Here is a 24683-nt window from a genome sequence, read left to right on the forward strand (position 1 = left end):
GAGCGATAGTGCAGCGGTGGGGCGTTTGCCTTGCACACAGCTGACCCAGGACGGACCTTGTTTCGATCCCCGGTGTCCCATATGGTCCCCCAAGCCAGGAGCAATTTCTGAGTGCATAGCTTGGAGTAACCCTTGAGCATCACCGATATGGCCCAAAAACAAAAGATGGGAAGCTAAGGGATGGTGAGGTAGAGAGAGAAAAGTCAACTATGTTTGCCCCATAGGCAGGAATCAGGAAGAGCAGGAAGGAAAATGGGAACATTGGTGGGAAATGTTCACTGGTGAAAGGTGTTATACATTGCATCACTGAAACTCAATCATGAATAACTTTGAATCTGTAAAAAAAAAAAAAAAAAAGCTGTATTATGAACAACCTTTGTATCTGTGGTGTTCAAATAAATAATAATATCTTTAAATACCCAAATAACTGGAAGAGCACATTTGCCCCAACCAGGTTAGATTCTAGACACCACATGGTCCCCAGCATTGCCAGATGCAGGCCTGGCAGTTCTGAACACCACCAGGTGGCCTGGGTTCCCACAGAACCTCAGGGGTCGAGCAGCATCCCAGCCTCAGGCACTTCACTGATCTGCCAGGCTGGTTCATTAGGAACCATCAGTGGGAATACCATCAATAGCACCAGAAAAAAGAACATTTGAAGACTTTTTACCTGGATTGTCTTTTTGTTTTTCCAGGAGAAAGGGGGACCACATCTGGCAACCCTCATAGACTATTTCGTCTGATTCTGCTCAGGAATGACTACTCTTCCCTCTTTCTCCCTCCCTCTACCCCCAAGTTTAATAGACATAACTCTCTTATCCTGTCATAGCATAGTAACATAGTTACCAGTGTTTTAAGTTTATATTAACAGTACTTAACATACCATACATATTCCAGTTTTGCCATTGACCTAACAAGATTCCACTAACATTTTTACCCTCCAGGTCTGATTCCAGCCAGTTCAGGGTTTATGCTTAATAGTCAGTTCTCTAAATGCATTTAATTTGGGCTCTTTTCACAGTTATTTTCTGTTATGACACTGGTTGGTTGGTTGGTTGGTTGGTTGGTTGGTTGGTTGGTTGGTTGGTTGGTTGGTTGGTTGGTTTTTAAAGAATACAGCACTTTTGCCCTCCTCGCCCTCCTTCATATTTACTTTCAACAGGACAGTCTTCATGTTGGGCTTGTCTAAAATGTCCTCTTGGTTTTCTTTTTCGTTTTTTGTTTTTGTTTTTGGGTCATACCCAGTGATGCTCAGGGTTACTCCTGACTATGCTCTCAGAAATTGCTCCTGGCTTGGGGGACCCTATGGGACTTTGGGGGATAGAACCGTGGTCCATTCTAGGTCAGCCACGTGCAAGGCAAACGCCTTACCATTGCGCCACTGCTCTGGCCCCTCTTGGTTTTCTTGAGGAAGGTGGCTTTCATGGCCACAACAGTGCCTGGGTGCTGTATCCACCTCAGAATGCCATCCAACCAGGCAGACAAGGTTCTTTAGTTCTTCACTGATAGCATGGATTTTGCTTTTCCAGTGACATTTTTAAAATGTGCAAATAATCTATCCACAACTAAATCTGCCTCCCCTCAGATTTAATGGACACTGATGATTTTTGCCTGAGTTAACATTTACTATGATGTTTATTCCCATTTTAACCTTCCTGCTTTTACCAGTCAGCCTTCAGATTTACTCTCCTTCATTTATGTATATGTCTTTTTTTGCTCTCTTTGATAACTGACATGAACATATGAAGTCCTTATTTCCAAATGATTTATGATTTATTATTGTCCTTAAGAATATAGGTATTACTGGGGGCTGGAGCTATAGCAGAGTAGTAGGGCATGTGCCTTGCACACAGCTGAACCAGGTTTAATCTCCAGCATCCCATATGGTCCTCCAAGCCTGCCAGGAGCAATATTTGAGTGCAGAGCAGGAGCACAAGTGAGCTCTGAGTGTACACCCTGAGCACCACTTGGTGTGGCCCCCCAAAAAAGAATATAGGTATTATTATAATAATGGTAGTTGGGGCCCGGAGAGATAGCACAGCGGTGTTTGCCTTGCAAGCAGCCAATCCAGGACCAAAGGTGGTTGGTTCGAATCCCAGTGTCCCATATGGTCCCCCGTGCCTGCCAGGAGCTATTTCTGAGCAGACAGCCAGGAGTATCCCCTGAGCACCGCCGGGTGTAGCCCAAAAACCAAATAATAATAATAATAATAATAATAATAATAATAATAATAATAATAATGGTAGTTGGAAATTATTACTCTGGACAAGAACTGGGTACTGAAAGGAGGTAAAGTGATATGCATGATAGCCCTTCAGTAACAGTATTGTAGACACAGTGTCTAAAAGGAAAAAAGAGAGAGAGAGAAGAAAAATTTTTGCCACAGAGGCAGGCACTTGGAGCAAGGAGAGGGAAACTGGAGACATTGGTGGTAAGAAATGTGCACTGATAAAGGGATAGATGTTGAGCATTGTATGACTAAAAGTCATGAACAGCTCTGTAACTGTATTTCATGGTAAATAAAAATCTTATTAAAAAATAGGTAAATGACAGAGTGGCACTACAAACTATTGGAGTATTTAAATTTTCCCCGTATTGGTCAGTTGAACATCCCCTACCTATGGTTCTTATACCAGTGTTTTTATTATAAAAGTTTTTAACATGAATTTTAATTGTGCTTTGTGTGCTTTTAGAAGCACTATTTTTATCTTTATTTTTTATATTTATTGACTAATGAAAAGGACAAGACATCAGACAATTACCCTAGTAGGTCAGTGAACTTTGTTTAAATATTTAATAACACAAGACATGTAGATAGAAGCTCTCTTAAAGTGGTCCATTTTAGGTACATAGGATGAGCTCATTCTTTTTTTTTTTTTTTTTTTTTTAATGCTCTTTGTATCTCAGCTTAGTTCTCTACTCTTCTGGCTTTTAAAATGCTTATTAATATATGAGATCATTCCCTATGAATGGGTTGGGGATAGAGAACCAAAATAATATTCCCTTCCTTCCCCAAGGAAGACTCAGTGTGCCCGTAGTAGTCTGTCCTCTCGTAAAAGCTAGTGGCTATGTAGAGCTGTCTATAGGATTAGAGGGATCACTGCAATCATCTTCTTTATGAATCTTTTATGAGAATGATCTCATTAGAACTTGTCTTCATTCAGTCAGAAAAGGCAGTAGTCTAGAAAGACAAAATCACTATTTTATAATTGAGATATTACATTTCAGTCTATCAAGGTTTTTTTAATTCTCCCATAAAGCTAGGCTTTGTCTAGTCTTTTTCATGACCTAATTGTACCCTGTTTTCTTCAAATAGATAATTAATATTTTATTTAAATAAGTTTTTTTCCCCATTTATTTCATAGCGCTACCTTGATGAAGCAGACAGAGATAAAGAGCGTTACATGAAGGAACTGGAGCAGTATCAAAAGACTGAGGCATACAAGGTCTTCAGTAGGAAAACCCAGGACCGTCAGAAAGGCAAATCTCATAGGCAAGGTATCAGTATGAGAACCAGTTGTATTTGTAGCTTACTTCTTTTTGTGCATCAAGGATCACAGAGTCATACATATGAAAGATATGTTTTAATCATTTCTCTATTCTACCTTCTTGTATAAGTATTACTTCGGAATTGCACTAAAATCACATTGCTCTTATTCAGAAATCACAATTGGGTTTCAGTATCCTATATTAACAATTTGGCTTGTTCTCTGAGACAACTTTTAATTGTGCTTATTTTGCTTTTGTTTTGTTTTGGGATTCTGTTCGTTTGTGGGACCATACCCAGCAAAGCTCAGGGGTTACCCTAGCTCTACATTCAGGAATTACTCCTGGCAGTGCTCAGGGGAACATATGGTATGCCCAGAGATTGTAACCAACTTGGCTGCATTAATGGCTAGCACCTAGCCACTGTATTGTCTCTCCCTGACTCCATGTTTGTGCTTGTCTTGTGATTCTCTCTGTAAATATTTCTTTGCCTCTAAACAAAGCTTCTACTAAACTACTTAGCTAGCTTGCTTTAAAGACCTGTAAGGCTTTTATGTATCATTTCTCCCAGCATCCAATATTTCTTTCTTTAATTTATTCATCCATGTGTGGATCTGTTCCAGATCAGGCTGTTGCTTAAACATTAAGGATGTAACAGTGAACAAAGTAGACAAAAATCAGGTCTTCTTTGAATCTCTTGGTATTCATTAAAATTATTTATCACAGAAGACTGGGATATGACTCAGTAGAGCTCATGCTTCATGTGGGTGAGGCCCTACGTTCAATCTTCAACATTGCTGCATATAGGCATAAATGCATGTATACATATACAGATACACAATTGTTCAACATGTCCTAACAAGATCGCTTTAAGTTCTCCTCTAGGAAAAACTGTCAAGGAAGTCCCATCCACAGCTTATCACTTGTTCTTTAACCATTACTTTCTTGTCTGATAGAGTGTAATGTGTAAATACACTAAGCCTTTGGTGTGTTAATGTTTACCCTTCCCTATTTCCGTGCTTCCCTCAAAGGTAAGAACTATACTGTTGTTTCTTCTGTGTCAAATAGTTAAATGTATAGTATAGGTTCCTTCCAACTTCTGCCTAGTTCGTGTATCCATGACAGAAAATAACTTTTGTGAACACCTGTAGTTGTTTTTTAGTTTAGTACACTCATTTGGGTTTTGTTGTTCTGATTTTTTTTTCCAATGTAATGTTTTCTTCTTTCATGTTTTTAGATGCAGCCAGGCAGACCACTCATGATCATGAGGTAATTAGCTTTCTGTCTACATATCATATGTATATTTGTGCTAAAGTTATTTGAAATTCTTATTTTTAAATAGTATTTTTTACCTGTAATTCAGATTGACTAAGTTGGTGTAGGTCAAGGATTCTTTGCATATATCACACCCTTAGGCCATAAATTTTCCTGAACTACATATAGCCCCTAACTCCTGTCCATTTTTTTATTAATATCTTTATTTAAACACCTTGATTACAAATATGATTGTAGTTGAATTTCAGTCATGTAAAGTATACCCCCCTTTACCAGTGCAACATTCCCATCACCAATGTCCCGAATCTCCCTCCTCTCCACCCCTGCCTGTACTCTATAGACAGGCTTTCTGCTTTCCTCATTCATTCACTTTGTTATGATAGTTCTCAATGTAGTTATTTCTCTAACTTGCCTCATTACTCTATGGTGAGCTTTATGTCATGAGCTGGACCTTCCAGCCCCCCTCTCTTTTGTCTCTGAGAATTATTGCAAAAATGTCTTTTATTTTTTTTAAAACCCATAGATGAGTGAATCTATTCTTTTTTTTTTTTGAGTGAGACTATTCTGCGTCTATCTCTCCCTCTGATTTATTTCACTCAGCATAATAAATTCCATGTACATCCATATATAGGAAAATTTCATGACTTCATCTCTCCTGATGGCTGCATAATATTCCATTGTGTATATGTACCACAGTTTCTTTAGCCATTCATCTGTTGAAGGGCATCTTGGTTGTTTCCAGAGTCTGGCTATTGTAAACTCCTGTCCTTCTTAGGGTCTGAGATCTATTGTTTGTTTTTCTTTAAATCCTGAAAAGATGGATGGAATTTTGAGTGACAGGAAGACCAGATAAAAGCTGTAGCTTGATTGTAGAACTATAAAGACAGTTTTGAGTACATATGTATAAGTTTTGTTATATGATTGTAGGAAAATAAATTTCTTCCTTTAATATGCTTAGTGAATTGGTGGTTATTTCACTCAGCCTCTATAAATACAGTATGAAGATTCCTCTTAAAACTAAGAACCCATACAACCATTGATGGGTTGCCATATACCCCTAAAACACAAAAACATTCAAAAAGATATGTTCATTGCAGCAATAAGTAAAGTAGCCAGGATATAGAATTAAATTTCTAATGAAAATAATGGATAAAGAAGTTGTGAGATATGTATATTTCAATGGAATACTATTCAGGTATAAGAAAAGATGAAATCTTGCTATTTTCTGCAGCTAGATGGAATATTGGAAGTATTGTTTTTTTTGTTTTTTGGGTTTTTTAGTTTGTTTGTTTTTGGGGGGCCACACCGGCGTTGCTCAAGGGTTACTACTGGCTGTCTGCTCAGAAATAGCTCCTGGCAGGCAAGGGGGACTATATGGGACACCGGGATTGGAACCAACCACCTTTGGTCCTGGATCGGCTGCTTGCAAGGCAAACGCCGCTGTGCTATCTCTCCGGGCCCGAATGTTGGAAGTATTGTTAAACAAACAAGTACCACATTATTTTTCTCATCTTTGGAATATAGAGACAAACAAGGAATATATATTATAAAACAATGATAGATCCTTGGCTTTGGAAGACATTATTGATTAATAAACATTTGGGGGAAAGGGAATGATGAATGGGCCAGAGACAACATTAGGACAGTGGTGCAGGGTGATGGACACCTTGGTGATGGTAAAGGTGTATGGTTTTAACTTGTACATCAAATCTGTAAGTATTAGGACAAAAGCAATAGTACAACAGAGAGACTGCTTGCCATACATGCCACTAACCCAAGTTTGATCCCCAGCATCCCATATAGTCCACCAAGCCTGCTGAAAGTGATCCTGGGACACAGCCTGCTGTGGCCAAAAACGAAACATAACAAAATCCATAAATGTTAACACTATTGCAAATATATTACTTGAACTATATATGTGTGTGTGTGTGTATGTGTGTGTATATGCATATAGAGAGAGTTTAAATGTATTTATAAACATATACATAGACAAAATATATATGTATATATTTTAAAATTTAATAAGACACTCAGGACCAGGAATGTGACTAGTGGTAAAGTGAATGCTTTTCATATATGAAACTTGGATTCAATCCTTGACACTGCAAACAAAAAGCAAGATAAAAACAACAAACACCTGCTCATTGACTCCACATTAAGTACAAAATCACATTTCAATTCAGCAACTGGGGATTTCTGTAATTAAGTTCCAGCTTCACTTTCCAAACACCTTAACTCACTTACTTCCTGTAGAGCTTAGGTACCAAGAATATTTCTAATCCCTTTTTCTACTTAATGTCTCTGCTCGGTTTTCCTTTTATAAAAAATAGTTGCCCTCACTCAATGTTTCTACCTTCCTGTCTTCTCATGCTGCCCCCCCAATTGTAATCATCCTTCAAAAATTATTTCAAGTTACACTTTCTCCTTCAATCTTCCCATTTCTTACAGCTTCTTTTAGTCCTCACAGTTCTCTACATTTCTCTTATGCTTTTTTTAACTGGTTATGCAAGTACTTCTATTATTCATGCTTTCAAATTGTCATCTCTTTGAAGACATGCCTGTCTGCTTTCAATCTTGTATACAACCTTTGCCACCTAGCATGATGCCACCTTGCCTAGGGGAAGTTTTCCACAAATACTTATTTTTATATACAGTCTACCTGTTGAAAAAAAAATGTAGGTTTTTACAAAAAGCATTTTCATGCTTTTCTTTTGGGTGTGTATTTAGATTTTTACTAAATTTGGAAAATCATTTCTTCTAAACAATAACTTATTTATCTTGGGGATCATTCTCATAGCTAATGTGATATTGGTGACCTTTAAGAGATAATATTTAGATTTGGGTGAGAGGCAATGGAGGGGAAAAATGCTACTTAAATTTATCAGCGAAATGAGCCGGAGAGAGAGCCTGGAGATAAAGTGTTTGTTGTTGTTGTTGTTGTTGTTGTTTGGTTTTTGGGTCACACCGGGCAGCACTCAGGCTACTCCTGGCTCCATGCTCAGAAAATCTCCCCTGGCAGGCATGGGGGACCATATGGGATGCCAGGATTTAAGCCACCATCCTTCTGCATGAAAGGCAAACGCCTTACCTCCATGCTATCTCTCCGGCTCCTAGATAAAGAGTTTGCCTTGTATGCAGAAGGATGGTGGTTCGAATCCCGGCATCCCATATGGTCCCCCAAGCCTGCCAGGAGCGATTTCTGAGCATAGAGCCAGGAGTAAACCCCTGAGCCCTGCCGGGTGTGACCCAAAAACCCAAAAAAAAAAAAAATTATCAGCAAAATGAATGTATTGTCATTCATTAATTAGAAAATGAGAAGTATAGGGGCCAAAGTGATAACACACCAGATAGGACACTTGCCCTGCATGTTGCCAACTCAGGTTCCATCCACAGCATCTCATATGGATCCCTGAGCCTGCCACAAAAGATGGGAGTAGGGGTGGAAGGAGTAGGGAGTAGTAGCGGAACCAGGTTGGGGTTAGAATTATGACTTAAGTGATAAAGTATCTGCCTTGCATATATGTAACACTGGGTTTCATATATGGACTACAAGGGGAAATTTTGACCAAAGTTGCCAGGGCACCTCCGGGTGAGTAAAATGACTTTAGCAAAATTATGATTAAGTTGCTTAAAAGAGCAAATGTCTTATAAAGTGCCTGAAGCATCATTTATCCTAAAAACATGCTTATTTTCCTTTATGCATCCTATTTAAAGTAAAATATCAAATGCATTAGTCTTCAAGCTCACTTCAGAAGTACAAAGGCCTTGGAAATTCTCTCAATTGACTCCTTTATTTTACAGTGAGAAAATCACTTACATAATCTAGGAAAGAACCTATCCCAAATCCAGTAGCAAACTAGAGGCCTGAGTGACACTGAACCCAGGAATCTGTATCCCAATCTAACCTTCTTCATAGCACATGCCAGGCTGACAGCAAGGAACAGTAGCTGGATTCCTGAGATACTAGAAAAATGTGTGACAGTCAAGGCATAAATGCCTTGATAAAGAAGTTTCTTAATAAAGAAACTTGTTCTCCTAAATAATATAGGTTCCTAAGGGGCCAGAGAGATAGCATGGAGATAGGCCATTTGTCTTGCATGCAGAAGGATGGTGGTTCAAATTCCGGCATCCCATATGGTCCCCCAAGCCTGCCAGGAGCAATTTCTGAGTATAGAGCCAGGAGTAACCCCTGAGCGCTGCCGAGTGTGATCCAAAAACCAAAAAAATAAAGTTAAATAAATAAATAAATAAATAAATAAACAAAATAGGTTCCTAAGACATTGTATGAAGGCAGTAACTAAAGAATGCATATTAGAGCTCAAGCAATGCTGATCTGAAACTCAGTCGAGCCATTCTGACTAGCAGCAGGGCCCTTCAGCCTAAGTACACAATATTAAGAATTTGCCTTCCAGTAATGGGCACTTAAGAGAATTATATCCCACTCTGAAGATATGGCCCTTTACCTCGTTCACAGTAGAATAGGTTCAGTTCAAAAGAGCTTCTGGTCTCTTACCCTCTGCTCAATCTATAGAATAAAAATCCAAAGTGAAGAGTATTCTTGTTCATCTCCTCAAAACCCAGCCCGCTAGACCCAAGAGTTAGCTTGGGTTACTCTTGTGTTACTCTCAAGAAAGTGTCTACAGCTCATATGGGGACTAAGAAACAACAATTTTATTTCTCTCTTAATTTATGAGAAATGGCAAAATGACACTCAACCTGAACAAATCAGACCCTTTCGATGAAGAGGTAATGAAATTCTTATGATTTCAATCCCTTGAGCGATTCTTAGAGTAGCTTAAGTATATCAGAGCCCCCAGGAGAATCCCCTTCATGCCGTCTAATGTGCTTGGTAATGGAAGAGTGCTGATGGTTTTTATTACCACTCTTCCATTAAGTAGGATTTTCCAGTTGCCTTTCAGAGACTGAAGGGTTTCATTTAATTGCTTTGATGTTTTCTTATTTTGCACTCTACGAATATATACCTAGGAGCAGTGTAGGGACACTCTTACATGGTGCCGTCCTCTGTTCTTAGCTGGTTTCTCTTGGTTGGGTCAGCTAAACCACATTAGGGCAGAAGGCAAGGGCTTGCTTTATTTTGTGACAGAAAGACAGGGACTGTCCATTTGTAAAGAAGCACTTAGTGTTCTTGAAATTATGGTAATGGGAGCCAAACACTCTTTCCTACTGACCTAACTATAGACCTGTGGCTACTAACTGATGCTGTTGAGCAAGAGATTAAATGAATATGAGTCCTGAGTCCTTTCTCAAGTTTTTTGTGGTGGTTTGTTTGTTTTTGGGTTTTGGGCCACACCCGTTTGATGCTCAGGGGTTACTCCTGGCTAAGCATTCAGAAATTGCCCCTGGCTTGGGGGGACCATATGGGATGCCGGGGGATCGAACCACGGTCCTTCCTTGGCTAGCACTTGCAAGGCAGACACCTTACCTCTAGCGCCACCTCACCAGCCCCTCCCAAGTCATTTGTGGAACTTGTGCTCTTCTCTAATATGCCTTATACATTTTGGAATTGTGTGTCGTTAGTTTTTGTTCACCTGCAGCCCAATAACAGAATTAATCATATAAGTCAAGATCAAGACAATGCCATGGCAAATATGTTAAGATCATTTCTGGAATCAATCTTTCTTGTTCATACACTAGTTCTCTTTGAACTCCACTAAAATCTGAATTTACATGTTGAAACTGAAACTTTTGTTGATAATTTGTCTTGTTTAATTATTCATTTGGGTTTTTTTTTTTAAGGGGAGGTGGGTGTTGGAAGCCAGATCATTTCCCTGGCCCTGAATTTATTTTTTGCACTTTTTTTTGGGGGGGGGGGTCACATCCCGCAGCGCTCAGGGGCTTCTCCTGGCTCTACGCCCAGAAATTGCTCCTGGCAGGCTTGGGGGACCATATGGGATGCCGGGATTTGAACCACCGACCCTCTGCATGCCTTACCTCCATGCTGCCTCTCAAGCCCCCCTTTTTTTTGGATGTGGAGCATTTTTTCATGTGCCTTTTGGCCATTTGTATTTCTTTGGCAAAGTGTCTGTTCAATTCTTCTCCCCATTTTTTGATGGGATTAGATGTTTTTTTCTTATAAAGTTCTGTAAATGCCCTGTATATTTTGGATATTAGCCCTTATCCTGATGGGTATTGGGTGAATAGTTTCTCCCACTCAGTGGGTGGCTCTTGTATTCTGGGCACTATTTCCTTTGAGGTGCAGAAGCTTCTCAGCTTAATACAGTCTTATCAATTTATCTCTGCTTCCATTTGTTTGGAGAGTGCTGTTTCCTCCCTAAAGATGCCTTTAGTCTCATTGTCATGGAGTGTTTTACCTACCTACGTGTTGTCCTATATACCTATGGTTTCAGATCTGATATCAAGGTCTTTAATCCATTTGGATTTTACCTTGGTACATGGTGTTAACTGAGGGTCTGAGTTTGCTTTTTTGCAAGTGACTAACCAGTTGTGCCAACACCACTTGTTAAAGAGGCTTTCCTTGATCCTTTTAGGGCTTCTTGCTCCTTTATCAAAAACTAGGTGATTATATGTCTGGGGAACATTCTCTGAGTACTCAAGCCTATTCCACTGACCTGAGCAAGTGACTAACCAGTTGTGCCAACACCACTTGTTAAAGAGGCTTTCCTTGATCCTTTTAGGGCTTCTTGCTCCTTTATCAAAAACTAGGTGATTATATGTCTGGGGAACATTCTCTGAGTACTCAAGCCTATTCCACTGACCTGAGATTCTGTCTTTATTCTTATACCATGCTGTTTGGTAACTGTTGCTTTGTAATACAGTTTAGAATCGGGGAAAGTAATGCCTCCCATATTCCTTTTCTCAAGGATTGCTTTAACTATTCGAGGGTGTTTATTGTGCCAAATGAATTTCAGAAGTGTTTGGTCCACTTCTTTGAAGAATGTCATGGGTATCTTTAGAGGGATCACATTAAATTTGTATTTTTTTAAGGGGAGGTGGGTGTTGGAAGCCAGATCATTTCCCTGGCCCTGAATTTATTTTTTGCACTTTTTTTTTTTGGGGGGGGTCACATCCCGCAGCGCTCAGGGGCTTCTCCTGGCTCTACGCCCAGAAATTGCTCCTGGCAGGCTTGGGGGACCATATGGGATGCCGGGATTCGAACCACCGACCCTCTGCATGCCTTACCTCCATGCTGTCTCTCAAGCCCCCCTTTTTTTGGATGTGGAGCATTTTTTCATGTGCCTTTTGGCCATTTGGGGAGTATTGCCATTTTAATGATGTTAATCCTGCCAATCCATGAGCAGGGTAAGTGTTTCCATTTCCGCATGTCCTCTCTTATTTCTTGGAGCAGGGTTTTATACTTTTCTTTGGTTCTTCACATCTTTGGTCAAGTTGACTCCAAGATATTTGAGTTTGTGTGGTACTAATGTGAATGGGGTTATTTTCTTAACGTCCATTTCTTCCCTATCATTATTGGTGTATAAAAAGGCCATTGATTTTGTAGCCTGCCACATTGCTATATGAATCTATTGTTTCTAGAAGCTTTTTGGTAAAGTCTTTAGGGTTTTCTAAGTATAGTATCATGTCACTGACAAACAGTGAGATCTTGACTTCTTCCTTTCCTATCTGGATTCCCTTGATATCTTTTTCTTGCCTAATTGCTATAGCAAGTACTTCCAGTACTTTGTTGAATAGGAGTGGCGAGAAAGGACAGCCTTGTCTTATACCAGAATTTAGAGGGAAGGCTTTTAGTTTTTCTCCATTGAGGATAATATTTGCCATTGGCTTGTGGCAAAGTTAAGATGGCCTTAACTATATTGAGAAAGGTTCCTTTCATTCCCATCTTGCTAAGAGTTTTTATCAAGAATGGGTTTCGGACCTTATCAACTGCTTTCTCTGTGTCTATTGATAGGATCATGTGGTTTTTATTTTTCTTGTTGTTGATGTTGTGTGTTATGTTGGTAGATTTACGGATGTTAAATCATCCTTGCATTCCTGAGATGAAATCTAGTTGATCATAGTGAGTGATGATGAGGCATTGGATCCTATTTGCCAGGATTTTGTTGAGGATCTTTGCATCTGTGTTCATCAGGATATTGGTGTGTAATTTTCTTTTGGCAGACCTCTGTCTGATTTTGGTATCAAGGTGATGTTGGCTTCATAAAAGCTATTTGGAAGTGTTCTAATTTTTTCAATTTCATGAAAGAACCTGGCCAGGATTGGTAGATTTGAAAAAATTCATTAGCGACTCCTTCTGGGCCTGTGCTTTTGTTTTGGGGCAGACATTTGATTACCATTTTTATTTCCTCAATAGTGATGGAGGTGCTTAGATATGCTAATCCTCCTTATTCAACCGTGGAAGGTTATAAGAGTCAAAGAATTTATCCCTTTCTTTCAGATTATCATGTATAGTGGCAGAATTTTTTAAAATAGTCTGATTACCCTTTGAATGTCTGCAATATCTGTAGTGGTTTCCCCCTTTTCATTTCTGATATGGGTTATCAAGTTTCTCTCTCTCTCTCTCTTTGTTAGTTTTGCCAATGGTCTATCAATCTTGTTTATTTTTTCAAAGAAACAACTTCTACTTTTGTTGATTTTTCAGATTGTTTTTTGGGTTTTCACTTCATTGATTTTTGCTCTAAGCTTTGTCATTTCCTCTGTCTCCCTAATTTTGGTTCCTTTTGTTGATCATTTTCTAATTCTACAAGCTGTGTCCTTAAGCTGTTCAGGTTTGCTCCTTCTTCCTTCCTAATGTGTGCTTACAAAGCTATAAATTTTCCTCTCAGTACCGCTTTTGCTGTGTCCCATAGGTTCTGATAGTTTGTGTCTTCATTGTCATTTGTTTCCAGGAAAGTTTTGATTTCCTCATTGATTTCATCTCGGACCCACTGGTTGTTCAGTAATAGGCTGTTTAATTTTTAGGTGTTAAAGTTTTTTCTGTGTCCCCCCCCTTTTTTTTCTGGGGCACACCTAGTGGCACTCAGAAGTTGCTCCTGGCAAGCTCAGGGGATGCTGGATTCGAACTGGGGTCTGTCCTGTGTTGGCTGCGTGCAAGGCCTTACCGCTGTTGCTATTACTCCAGCAACAGCAACATTGTTTTTCCTGTTTCCAAAGAAAGTCTAAAACATACCAATTATAGGCTCTGCCTCATAAAGTCAAAATAGAAATACCAGTGGAATACCATTATTATTGCTCATGATTGGCAGATCTCTGCTTAAAATTCTTACTATCCTCTTGATGTATTTAAATTAGTTAGTCCTGTCTCATGGAGCATTTTACACACATAAGCAACAAAAGCAAAACTAGTTAGAAATTTCTTTCACTCTTCCTACCTCAGTTACTTTCACAGCTATATAGTGTTGTGTATTCAAAGCACAGAGCTAAGAAATGGCTTTCAAATTCTCTATTAGGAAAATGTATGTAGGTTTGTTTTGAAGTTTCTTGTTGCACAGCAGCTGTTCATCTCAGAAAACTCAACACTGAACTTATTTTGGTAGCTCTATGAACATTCAAGTCCAGTGAAAAGAGATACATTTCTGTCCCAGCCTCATGCAAGGCAAGTACCTTAACCCTGGTACTATGTCTGACTCCAGCTTACTCTTTGCATCTATGCAAGTACCATTTATTTTAGATTCTGTTTAAGATCTGACTTATTTTTTTTTCACTTTTGATTCACAGAAAGAGGCAGAAGTAAAGGAACGATCTGTTTTTGACATCCCAATATTTACAGAGGAATTCCTGAACCACAGCAAAGGTGATTACCAAAGCATTATTTTGTATCCTGAGGTATATGACAGGGAATATAGTTATTGGAGAAAAAATCTCTTTGCTCAAATGTACTAGTAATATTACAGACCCTAGGATGCATCTGAAAGAAGAAATTTATTTCTGATTCACTATAATAAAATTTGTTACTGGGGGCCGGAGAGATAGCACAGCGGCCCTTGCCTTGCAAGCAGCCGATCCATGACCTAGGGTGGTTGGTTTGAATCCTCGCGTACCATATGGTCCCCCATACCTGCCAGGAGCTATTTCTGAGCAGATAGCCAGGATTAACCCCTGAGCGCTGCCGGGTATGGCCCAAAAACCAAAAAAAAAAGTTGTTACTGTCCTGCCAGTGAAGAAAAGCTATAACAGTGCTTGTGAAAGCTGCTTTAATATCTAGATACGGGGCTGGCGAGGTGGCGCTAGAGGTAAGATGTCTGCCTTGCAAGCGCTAGCCAAGGAAGGACCGCGGTTCGATCCCCTGGAGTCCCATATGGTCCCCCAAGCCAGGGGCAATTCCTGAGCGCTTAGCCAGGAGTAACCCCTGAGCATCAAACGGGTGTGGCCCAAAAAAACAAAAACACACACACACACACACACAAAAAAGGAAATAACATACATCTGAAATAATTGTACTGGGACAGGGATCTTACTTTAAAGGTTAGAGCACATATTTTGCTTGTATGGTGCCCAAATTCAATCCCAAACATCATTATGTCTCCTGAAGACCCTGAAGGAACCCTTAGCACAGAGCCAAAGTAGCCCCTGAGCACTACTCTGTGGCCCCTAACCCTAAAATAAGTCAATTTTATGTAATTCTTTTCTTTCAGACTCTTAGCCTAGAATTCTTTGTACAAATGAAAGCTTACTTAAACATCTATACTAGAAGTAGGTAAGGGGATGGAGCAATAGTTCAGTGGTAGGGCGTTTGCCTTGTATGCAGTTGACCCAGGACGGACCGGCATCCTGTATGTTCCCCCCAGCCTCCCAGGAGCGATTTCTGAGCAGAGTGCTGCTGAGTGTGGCCCAAATCAAAACAAAACCAAAAAAAAAATTAAGAGCAAAATTGACCCTCTGTCTGGTTAAGATAAGGGCCCATAGTTGTGTTTATCCGGAATCCCAGATGAAACTGTTTCTCATTGCAGTTATGGTTGGGGGTATTTGTTTTTTCTTTTTTCTGTGGCACTGGGATATGGGACACTGGGAATTTGATCTTGTGACTGTATGTTTGCAAAGTTGCAGGCAATCTCAAAAAGAAAAGAAACAAAAATACTGGAGTTGTGGTAGTTCCTTGCAGTCTTAAGTATAGAATATGTCCATATTTTAGCTTAGGAATTAAAATAGCTCGAGGGAGCCAGGCGTTTTACTGCTGAAATTGCTATTGGGAAGGCCCTAGTGAGAATAGGGAGATGAGTTGGGGTAGCTAACTAGAGCCAGGGAAGCAAAACTTCCCATAAGGGCCCTAGAAGTCCGCAGAGACTCCTGAAGCTTCGTGTGTCACTTGCGGGGTGGGGTGTTCTGCAGCGCGGGAGGCCGAACTCCGCCAGCTTCGCAAGTCCAACATGGAGTTCGAGGAGAGGAACGCAGCCCTGCAGAAGCACGTGGAAAGTATGCGCACTGCCGTGGAGAAGCTGGAGGTGGATGTGATCCAGGAGCGCAGCCGCAACACGGTCTTACAGCAGCACCTGGAGACACTACGGCAGGTACTGAGCAGCAGCTTCGCCAGCATGCCCTTGCCAGGTGAGGCCATCCATCCCCAGCACTTGGGCAGTGAGAAGAAAGGAACGGAGAGAGGTGCTTGTTGCTGCTTGGGTGCAGGAGGAGGCTGAAGTCTCCCCACAGGAGGAAACTCAGTGTAATATTGACATTTTCCCACCTCAGATCTTTTGTGGTTCCTGTCATAGAGTCATTCATTAAAATCATATTAAATGCTAGGCTCTTTGGTCATTTAAAGTTTCCCTTGGGTTACATTTTCATATAGTCTACTTTCTATTATTAAAATTTGATATGTAGGAAATGGAAACCAAGTTAACCAGTCTCAAGTAGAACATTTTTCATATGTATAGTAAGTTGCTCTGTGACTCGGTTTTCATGAAAAGGAAAGAGAAGAAAACAAGCACTAGTTTGTAGGATACTCATTTTTCACACAGGTTAAATACTATGTTTTAATGTTCGGATGTTCGTAACAAAAATAACTAGAAGAATATCTAATCTTTTTTTATATGTAGCTTCTATATATATATATATATATATATATATATATATACATATATATATATATACATATATATATACATATATATATATATACATATATATATATATATATATATATACTGTTCCACACTTAGATAGCCCATCTGTGTACTTAGAGTATGTGGGTTAATTTTATTTCTTTGTGGTCTAAAATTATCTCCTCTAAATTTAAAATCTTGTCTGACACAGCCCAGTTGGAGTCACAATTTTTTATGCTTTTAATTCATTTAACTCTGATCAGGATGGACTGAATGAGGTGGTTTGTTTTTTTCTTATTCTCTCTTCTCATCTCACTTCAGGAAGTGGAGAGACACCAACAGTGGACACCATTGACTCATATATGAACAGACTGCACAGTATTATTTTAGCAAATCCCCAAGACAATGAAAACTTCATAGCTACGGTTCGAGAAGTTGTGAATAGACTTGATCGTTAAGGATGGTGAGCGTTCAATAACTTGATGTCTAATGGGATAGCATGTCATCAAAAATAAAATGGGTTTTGATTTTATTGCTCACTAAATATTACTAAACCCTGCAATTGCATGAATAAATGATTTGGAGACTTGATCTTCCTGTTGAATATTGCTAGACACAAATTGAGTCAGTTTTATTTTGTGTGTTCCTCAGAACTCTTTGATAGAAAGAGAGTATGGTTCTTTTAGCTGGAGCTCAGTTCTAGCTTTTTCACCATTGGGTTATACTTTTGAAAGTCGCTTTTCCAAAGTCTTTTGGAGAATGGGGAATGTAGAGAAAAATCACCCCTAACATCTCACCTAGAACAAAATAGATAGTACCTAATTGTTCATCTTTCTTTTTTCTGGAAACAAATAATAATTTACAGTACTTTGGAACATTTTTGTTCTAAGCTTTTGTTTCCCACTTAATGTCAGAGTAACTATACTGAAGTAAGTTCAAAATTTTGTCATAAGCTTACATAAAATAGTAAATGCTAGGACCGGAACAGTGGCACAGTGGTAGGGAGTTTGCCTTGTATGCTGCTGACCCTGGTGTCCCATAAGGTCCCCCAAGTCAGGAACAATTTCTGTGCTCATATCCAGCAGTAACCCCTGAGCGTCATCAGGTGTGGCCCAAAAACAAACAAACAAAAAAGTAAATGCTCTGATTAAACAGATAAAAAATAAATAAGCTTAATTGACTAGGGAGATTGCTCAGAAGGCTAGTGGAGTTCATACTCTGAATGTACAAGCCCTGAGTACCACACAATTCCTTAAGCTCTGCCAAACTACTAACTCTGAGCTGAAAGTAACCCGGAGCACAGGTAAGTATGCCCCCCCCAAAAATGAAATATAAATAAATTTAATAATTAAAAAAAGATAAAATAAACTTTAAAACTTTATTCAACAAATATATAGTTGTATGTGTTACATCCTCTTAGAAGAAAAAAAAAGTATATTTCTACAAGAGGTTTACCTATAGAAATTTTTTGGTACTAATGTTTAGTCATTAGGTAGAACTTCTCAAGAGAAAAATTTTGGTACTAATGTTTAGTCATGAGGTAGAACTTCTCAAGAGAAATTGTTCTCACAAATTCCTAAAAGTAGATTGTTCATATACATGCCATCCCACAGCATTGTCCACCCTTTGGTCAATAAATTAAATTATTCCATGCCGGGGCTGGAGCAGTGGCGCAGAGCATTAAGGCATTTGCCTCGCTGATGCTAACCTAGGATGGACCGTGATTTGATCCCCCCGCCCCCACTTCCCGATTCCCCCAGCACCCCATATGGTCCCCCAAGCCAGGAGCAATTTCTGAGCTCATAGCTAGGAGTAACCCCTGAGGTGTGACCCAAAACACCAAAAAAAATTATTCCATGTCTACAAATATATAAACTGTATGAAAATCTGAGAGTGAACCATATGGTGAATTGGCCATATCTGGAAACTAAACCAAGAGTGGTCAACAGGATGTGCTCTTTAGGATGATCAGGCATGCATCGATTTGAATTTTTATATGTTCCAGGAATACATAAACACACTAATCTACTTATTCATATTCTAGCATGCCTTGAACCTTGAGGAACATGAACAGAAATAAGTAAGTCATGACCCTTTGTCTTATAAGGCAACATCTGGTAGCATTGACGAGAAGCAGTAGTCTTTTCCTTCTTGGTCATGTCCTTGGATGGTAATTGTGTTAGGCAATTCATTTTAGCCTCAGTCTCACTTAATGGGGGAAAGCCTTCCTGTCCTTCTAGTGAGTAGCCAGATGGAACGGACTGCACTTCCAAGAGATGGCTAGACTCCCTGCAGAATATAGAAGTGGCATTACTTCTGCTGTTTATGAGGGAAACAGCTTGTAAATCTAGGCCTGGGATTTTCAGGAACTCATCATCCTTCTCATTTTCACACAGTGTTTTCAATTAGCACACTTGTAGGCTAGAAAAGAGAAAACTGGGGGGAAATTGCACACAATTGTGAAAGAACAGAGTAATTGATAGCATGGTGGTTCCTCACATAGGTAAGCACAGCTATTGCCGGTTTTGAGCCAAAAGTGGTTTTCCATTTTGAGCATGTTGCCAGAAAGACTCTCCTAGAGCTTAACTAAACCTTGAATATTATTATTACCTTTATCCTTGATTTTTTCTACAGGTATTTTGCCCTTGAAAAATGCCCATGATCCATCTCATCACCACAAATTCCTACACTTTAGTTACACAACATAACTTAGAATGATGGCTTCCCACACAGCCCCAAACTGTCACATTAAATAGTTTCAAAGATTGTGATGAACACCACCCTGGTCTTATTATACAAATATATACAGGCAAAAGGGACTGCTGTACCAGGATTTGTGGTACAATTGATTAATCTGACATAGCTTGACAAAAATTTCATTCATCAGGAGCCAGTAGTCTGCAATTTTCAAGGTGTATAGAAATGCTAAGAAGGGGGGCCGGAGAGATAGCATGGAGGTAAGGTGTTTGCCTTTCATGCAGAAGGTCATCGGTTTGAATCCCGGTGTCCCATATGGTCTCCCGTGCTTGCCAGGAGCAATTTCTGAGCATGGAGCCAGGAATAACCCCTGAGCACTGCCGGGTGTGACCCAAAAACAAAAAACAAAAAACAAAAAAAAAAAAAAAAAAAAAGTTCCCCGCTGGCAAAGTATATTGGGGGCCGGAGAGATAGCATGAAGGTAAGGCGTTTGCCTTTCATGCAGGAGGTCATCGGTTCGAATCCCGGCGCCCCATATGGTCCCCTGTGCCTGCCAGGAGCAATTTCTGAGCCTGGAGCCAGGAATAACCCCTGAGCACTGCCAGGTGTGACCCAAAAACCAAAAAAAAAAAAAAAATGCTAAGAAGGATCTAGAAACCCCAGAAAAAGGCTGAATTTCAACGAGGAGGTGAAATGTCTTGCCTGAAAATACCCGAGAACAGAATCCAGGACTAGATTGTATATGTTTAAACTCTGGGTGTGATCTGCTTGTGATTCCTCACAAGCATTGTTGTGAGGAAGTATAAACAAAAATATCTTAGAATAAGAGCATCAGAATTACAAGTTAATAGTTGCAACGTTTAAAACTTTTGGTCAGACTTGGGGCTGGAGTGATAGAACAGCAGGTAGGGTGATCGCCTTGGATGTAGACTACCCAGGTTCTATCTCCAGCGTCCCATATGGTCCCCAAGCACCACCAAGCATGAGTCCTGAGCACCACCAGGTATGGGACAAAAATAAACAAGAAAAGTTTGATCGGCCCATTATACTGTGCTTTATTTATTAAATATATATATGTCAAATACATATTATTTTTATTATTAAATTATATATAAATAATAGGTGTATAATGGAGGAATTTCTGATTTTCTTTTTCCTTTTGGGGGGACCCTCCAGGGTTGAACTCTATTTTATGTAAAATCCAGAGCCTAGAGCAAGAGAGATGGCAGGTACCTGCCTTGTTCAACCCCAGGCACCACCTGTGGTACATTGAGCCTGCCAGGAGTGGACCCTGAGCACCATCAGGTGTGAGGAAGGAAGGAAAGAAAGAAGGAAGAGAGGGAGAAAAGAAGGGAGGGAGAGAAGGAGGGAAGTCAAGGAAGGAAGGATCTCTATTGCTGAACTGAAAGGAAAGAAAGAAGAGAGAAAAGAAACCCACCCCAGGGTCTCTCTTGCTGAACTGTATCACCAACCTTCAATTGTCACTTCATTTGTGTCTCACTAAAGAAGCTTTGAGCTAGGACAAATTATGAGGGAGAGGCCAGAGTTCAGTACAGGGTCTTAGGCACTTATTTTGCCCACAACCAACCCTCGTTTAATCCTTATTACCATAGATGTTTGGTCCCCTACTTGCTGCCAGGAGTAATTCTTGAGCACTGCCAGGTATAGCCTATCACACACACACCCAAATAAAAAGTGGGAGAGATTTTGTGTTTGAGAAATGACCATTTTATACAAGAGTATATTGCTTAATTTCAGTTGAACCAAATAATAAATATTTGAGATGAAGGAGGGTAGTTTTTTCTTATATGAATAGGATTTTTATTAGTGAGAGCAATGTGCTATTTCTAAGCACTCTATACACCCCACCACATACAATTGGAAGGAAGTTGGTTTTGATTGCTATACATTCTTCAGATTGAAGTCATATACTAATTTTCCATCATAAAATGTGCCCTGATAGTTTTTTTTCTGTTTGCCTTTCTCCTTTATTGGTGAGCTGGTGTAGGGCCATGCTTCTCGCTGAAATGCTGCCAAGAGCATCCCAATGAGGTAGCCCACCTGCAGCATTCTACCTACTCCCTACGCCTTCCTGTAGCCTCTGTAGAGATCCAACAAAGCTTGCTTCCTAACCCAATTAAAAATAAAAGATGACTAGCCCTCATCTTTGTATAACAGTGTTTACTTTATGGCATCTTCTTCTTCCCCCCCCACCCCAGCCCCACCTTTCACCCAATCCTACAGGTCTTAGAATTCCAAGATGTTCTGTTGGTGGGTTTGCTTATGAGGAATGAGAAGCCATCCTTGGAAATTTGGACTAAGCCAAGGCAGAGTGGCAGTACGGATGATTCTGCTTGCGAAAGAGTCACCAGTTTGGGAGCTAAAGGAATTCACCCCTGGAAGCCATCTGAAGAGCTACAAAAGGAGCATGCTTAGGATCTTCCTTTGGGACAGTTCTTGTGGAGCTCTCAAGGGTACTGCCCCTCTGCCAGCTCTCTGGATTCCTCTGTCCTGTGTACTGCGGCTAGGGAACTCCCAGACTGACACCGCAGCCCAGGGGAGGCCTTCTCGTCGCCCTCATTTTCATGGAACTTTTCAGCAGCGGCGCTCCAGTTTTCTTACCTAGTTGTCCCCACTCCATTTCAAAAATGCCTTTGGGTGCTATTTCTATTTTCTTCTCTCTCACCCCACCTCCACCAAGTTAGACATCACCATTCTCTTACCTCTGGCCTTTTAGCCCAGCTATGATCTGAAGGAGAACTCACTAGACAGGCGTAGTTGTCTTCCCCCTTCACCTGTGGCGCAGCGCTGTGAGAGCCACCTGGCCCCGTGGCACCACCTGCTGCTTGCTGGGCCACCATTCACAGCCAGGCCCTGCAAGTCTGATCCCAGCTGTTGGCAGTCTTCTGGAGGTTTTTGTTTTTTTTTTTTTTTTTTTTTCTTTCTGAGAGAAAGGTCAACAGTAAACAAGAACAGGAAGAATCATTTTTCTTTTGGTGTTGGGGGCAAGGTCCCCAAAGTTTGTCCTGACTAAAGCAATTCTTGTCCCTCTTCATGGTCATAGAAAGGGAGGTGGAAGTGCCATGCAGGATAGCCATCTTGAGCTGACGGAAGTGGCACAAGCAAATTCGCCTTTGTCTTCCTTCTGTATCAGAACTGTAGAATCTGTTTCCACAAGGCAGCCCCACCACTCCTTTGTCAGTGAAGTTTCCTAACACCAAGAGCAAAAGGGGGATTCTGTTTCTCACCTCAGGGTTGGGGTGGATTTGAGGCCCTAGAGCATAAGGCTGCCACTTAGAGCGGAGATCTTTGGAACAAAAGCAGGGCATGCTGAGCCCCTTGTCCAGGCATTGCGCCACTGAAGCAGGTGGCAGCTTGCCCCTCACAATATGCTCAGAAGCGAGGGTGTGCGCCAGGAACCTCGCTGTGCTGCTACACCACCATCCTGTCTTTTCAGCATCTCCTCGCCCCATTTCTTTATTAACCCAAAGGAAACAAACAACAGAACGACCTTTTTATATGTAATATGTGATCACACATCAAATTTGCTTGCACGAAAGCCCACGCACCACCACTTGGCAATTGTATGAAGTGCCCATCATTGTCTGTTACCATAAGCCTTGCCAGCTCACCTGCTTCTCTGTGTTTTCCGGTTTCTCTAGTCTCCCCCTGTTCCTGTCACTTCTCACAGTCCGCTGAGTCCAAGCTGGAACATGCTGTCTCTGGCAGAAGGACATTGATGCCAGCCAGCTCTGAAAGTTTGATCGGCCTGCAGCCAGACACTTTCTCGCCTCTCTTCCTTCCTCCAATCTTTCTCCTGAGTTATAGTTTTCTGCAGCTTTATTAACAGTGCTGTTGACCAAGAAAGGCTGAAATATGGTCCAAAGATAATCATCCTCCTGTTTCTAGGTAAAACAGCCAACACTTGCTGGTAATGTTCACATATTTAGCATTTTGCAAGACCTCCAGGGATCCTGTGGACAAACCATTTACACCCCCAAGTGAAATACTGGTTCCTCCAGTACCAACAAACCAGACTCAAGGGAGGCTCGGATTTAGGGCTACAAAACTGTCAGATTCTGTACCAGAAACCTGTATGTGCTGTGTGTGTGTCGGTTGTGTGTGACCCTGTCCCATGCCCAGTCAGGAGGTAAAACAGGAATTTCCAAGTCCATTCATGCTTCCTAGTTATCTTGTAGATATTACTACACTTAAATATTCTACAGAAATAAGTTGTTGCCTATTCAGTGTTACAGATGTCTTTATTTTAAAGCAAGGAACAGCTAAGGAGTTTTATTTCTGACAAAATAGAATTTGGAGGTTGATGGGGAATGTGTTTGAGCTGTTGAAATGCCAAGTTTTCTGTACAAGTGTTTTTGTAATAAAACTTTTTAGATTTTCTTTGTATTTTAAGAAGTCAATATGCTTGCTTGACATTTGCCTCATTAAACTTTCCTATGTTGAATCCACCAGATTTCGTTTTACCTACTTTGTTTGTTTTGTTTTGTTTTGGGTCACACCTGTTTGATGCTCAGGGGTTACTCTTGGCTAGCGCTTGCAAGGCAGACACCTTACCTCTAGCGCCACCTCACCGGCCCCCGTCTTACCTACTTTGTAATGAAAAAGAGTCTCTTGGTCTTAAAGACTTTGTGAACACTGCATTAATCAAGTCTCTTACGCTTTTAAAACCGTAACACATTCATTTCATTAATTGCATATTCAAAATGTCTTAGTCTGATAATTCTGTTCTTTAATGTCTGAGAGTGCAGTAAGTTGAAGTTCAGTTAATAGGGTTCTGGAAACAGCTTGAAGGTCCAGTGTGTTTAAAGTCAGCCACTTTGGTTTCCTTACATACTTTCTTTTAAAAATAATAATTATTTAAAAATCAATACCATTTTTAAAGGAAATTTAAAACTTAATTCTACCTTGCTGTTTTGTTTTATTAGGGGGCCACACTCATCAGGAGTTAGGGGTCACTTCCAGCTCATGCCCAAGGGCACACTGCTCAGGAGACCCTGAGGTGCTTTGGGATCAAACCTGCTCCTGTTAAACTGTCTCTTCGGCACATTTCTCATGCTTTTCTGTTTGGAGGGTCACATCCAGCAGTACTTCTGACTCTGCTCAGAGATCATTTTTGGTACTGCTCAGGGTACTATGTGGAGTGCTGGTGATCAAATCCAGGTTAGCCAAATGCAAAGCAAGCACCCTACCCACAGTACTATCTCTAGCTCTGCCCTTGCCCTTTTTTTG

At 40.4% G+C, this 24683-nt stretch overlaps 1 protein-coding gene across 1 annotated transcript in view; it reads left to right on the top strand.

The window, feature by feature from the left end:
* The window catches only part of HMG20A (high mobility group 20A), a 48199-nt gene extending 24297 nt beyond the window's left edge, over positions 1-23902 (top strand). Inside the window, exons 4-9 of the mRNA XM_049778225.1 lie at positions 3366-3498; positions 4724-4755; positions 14416-14491; positions 16027-16242; positions 17058-17199; positions 21653-23902. Of these exons, the coding sequence (XP_049634182.1) occupies positions 3366-3498; positions 4724-4755; positions 14416-14491; positions 16027-16242; positions 17058-17194 (594 nt within the window). The 3' untranslated portion in view covers positions 17195-17199; positions 21653-23902. The remainder of the gene's footprint in view (positions 1-3365; positions 3499-4723; positions 4756-14415; positions 14492-16026; positions 16243-17057; positions 17200-21652) is intronic.
* The last annotated feature ends 781 nt before the right edge of the window (positions 23903-24683 follow it).

Source organism: Suncus etruscus, chromosome 1 (assembly GCF_024139225.1).
Source record: "Suncus etruscus isolate mSunEtr1 chromosome 1, mSunEtr1.pri.cur, whole genome shotgun sequence".
Classification (NCBI taxonomy): domain Eukaryota; kingdom Metazoa; phylum Chordata; class Mammalia; order Eulipotyphla; family Soricidae; genus Suncus; species Suncus etruscus.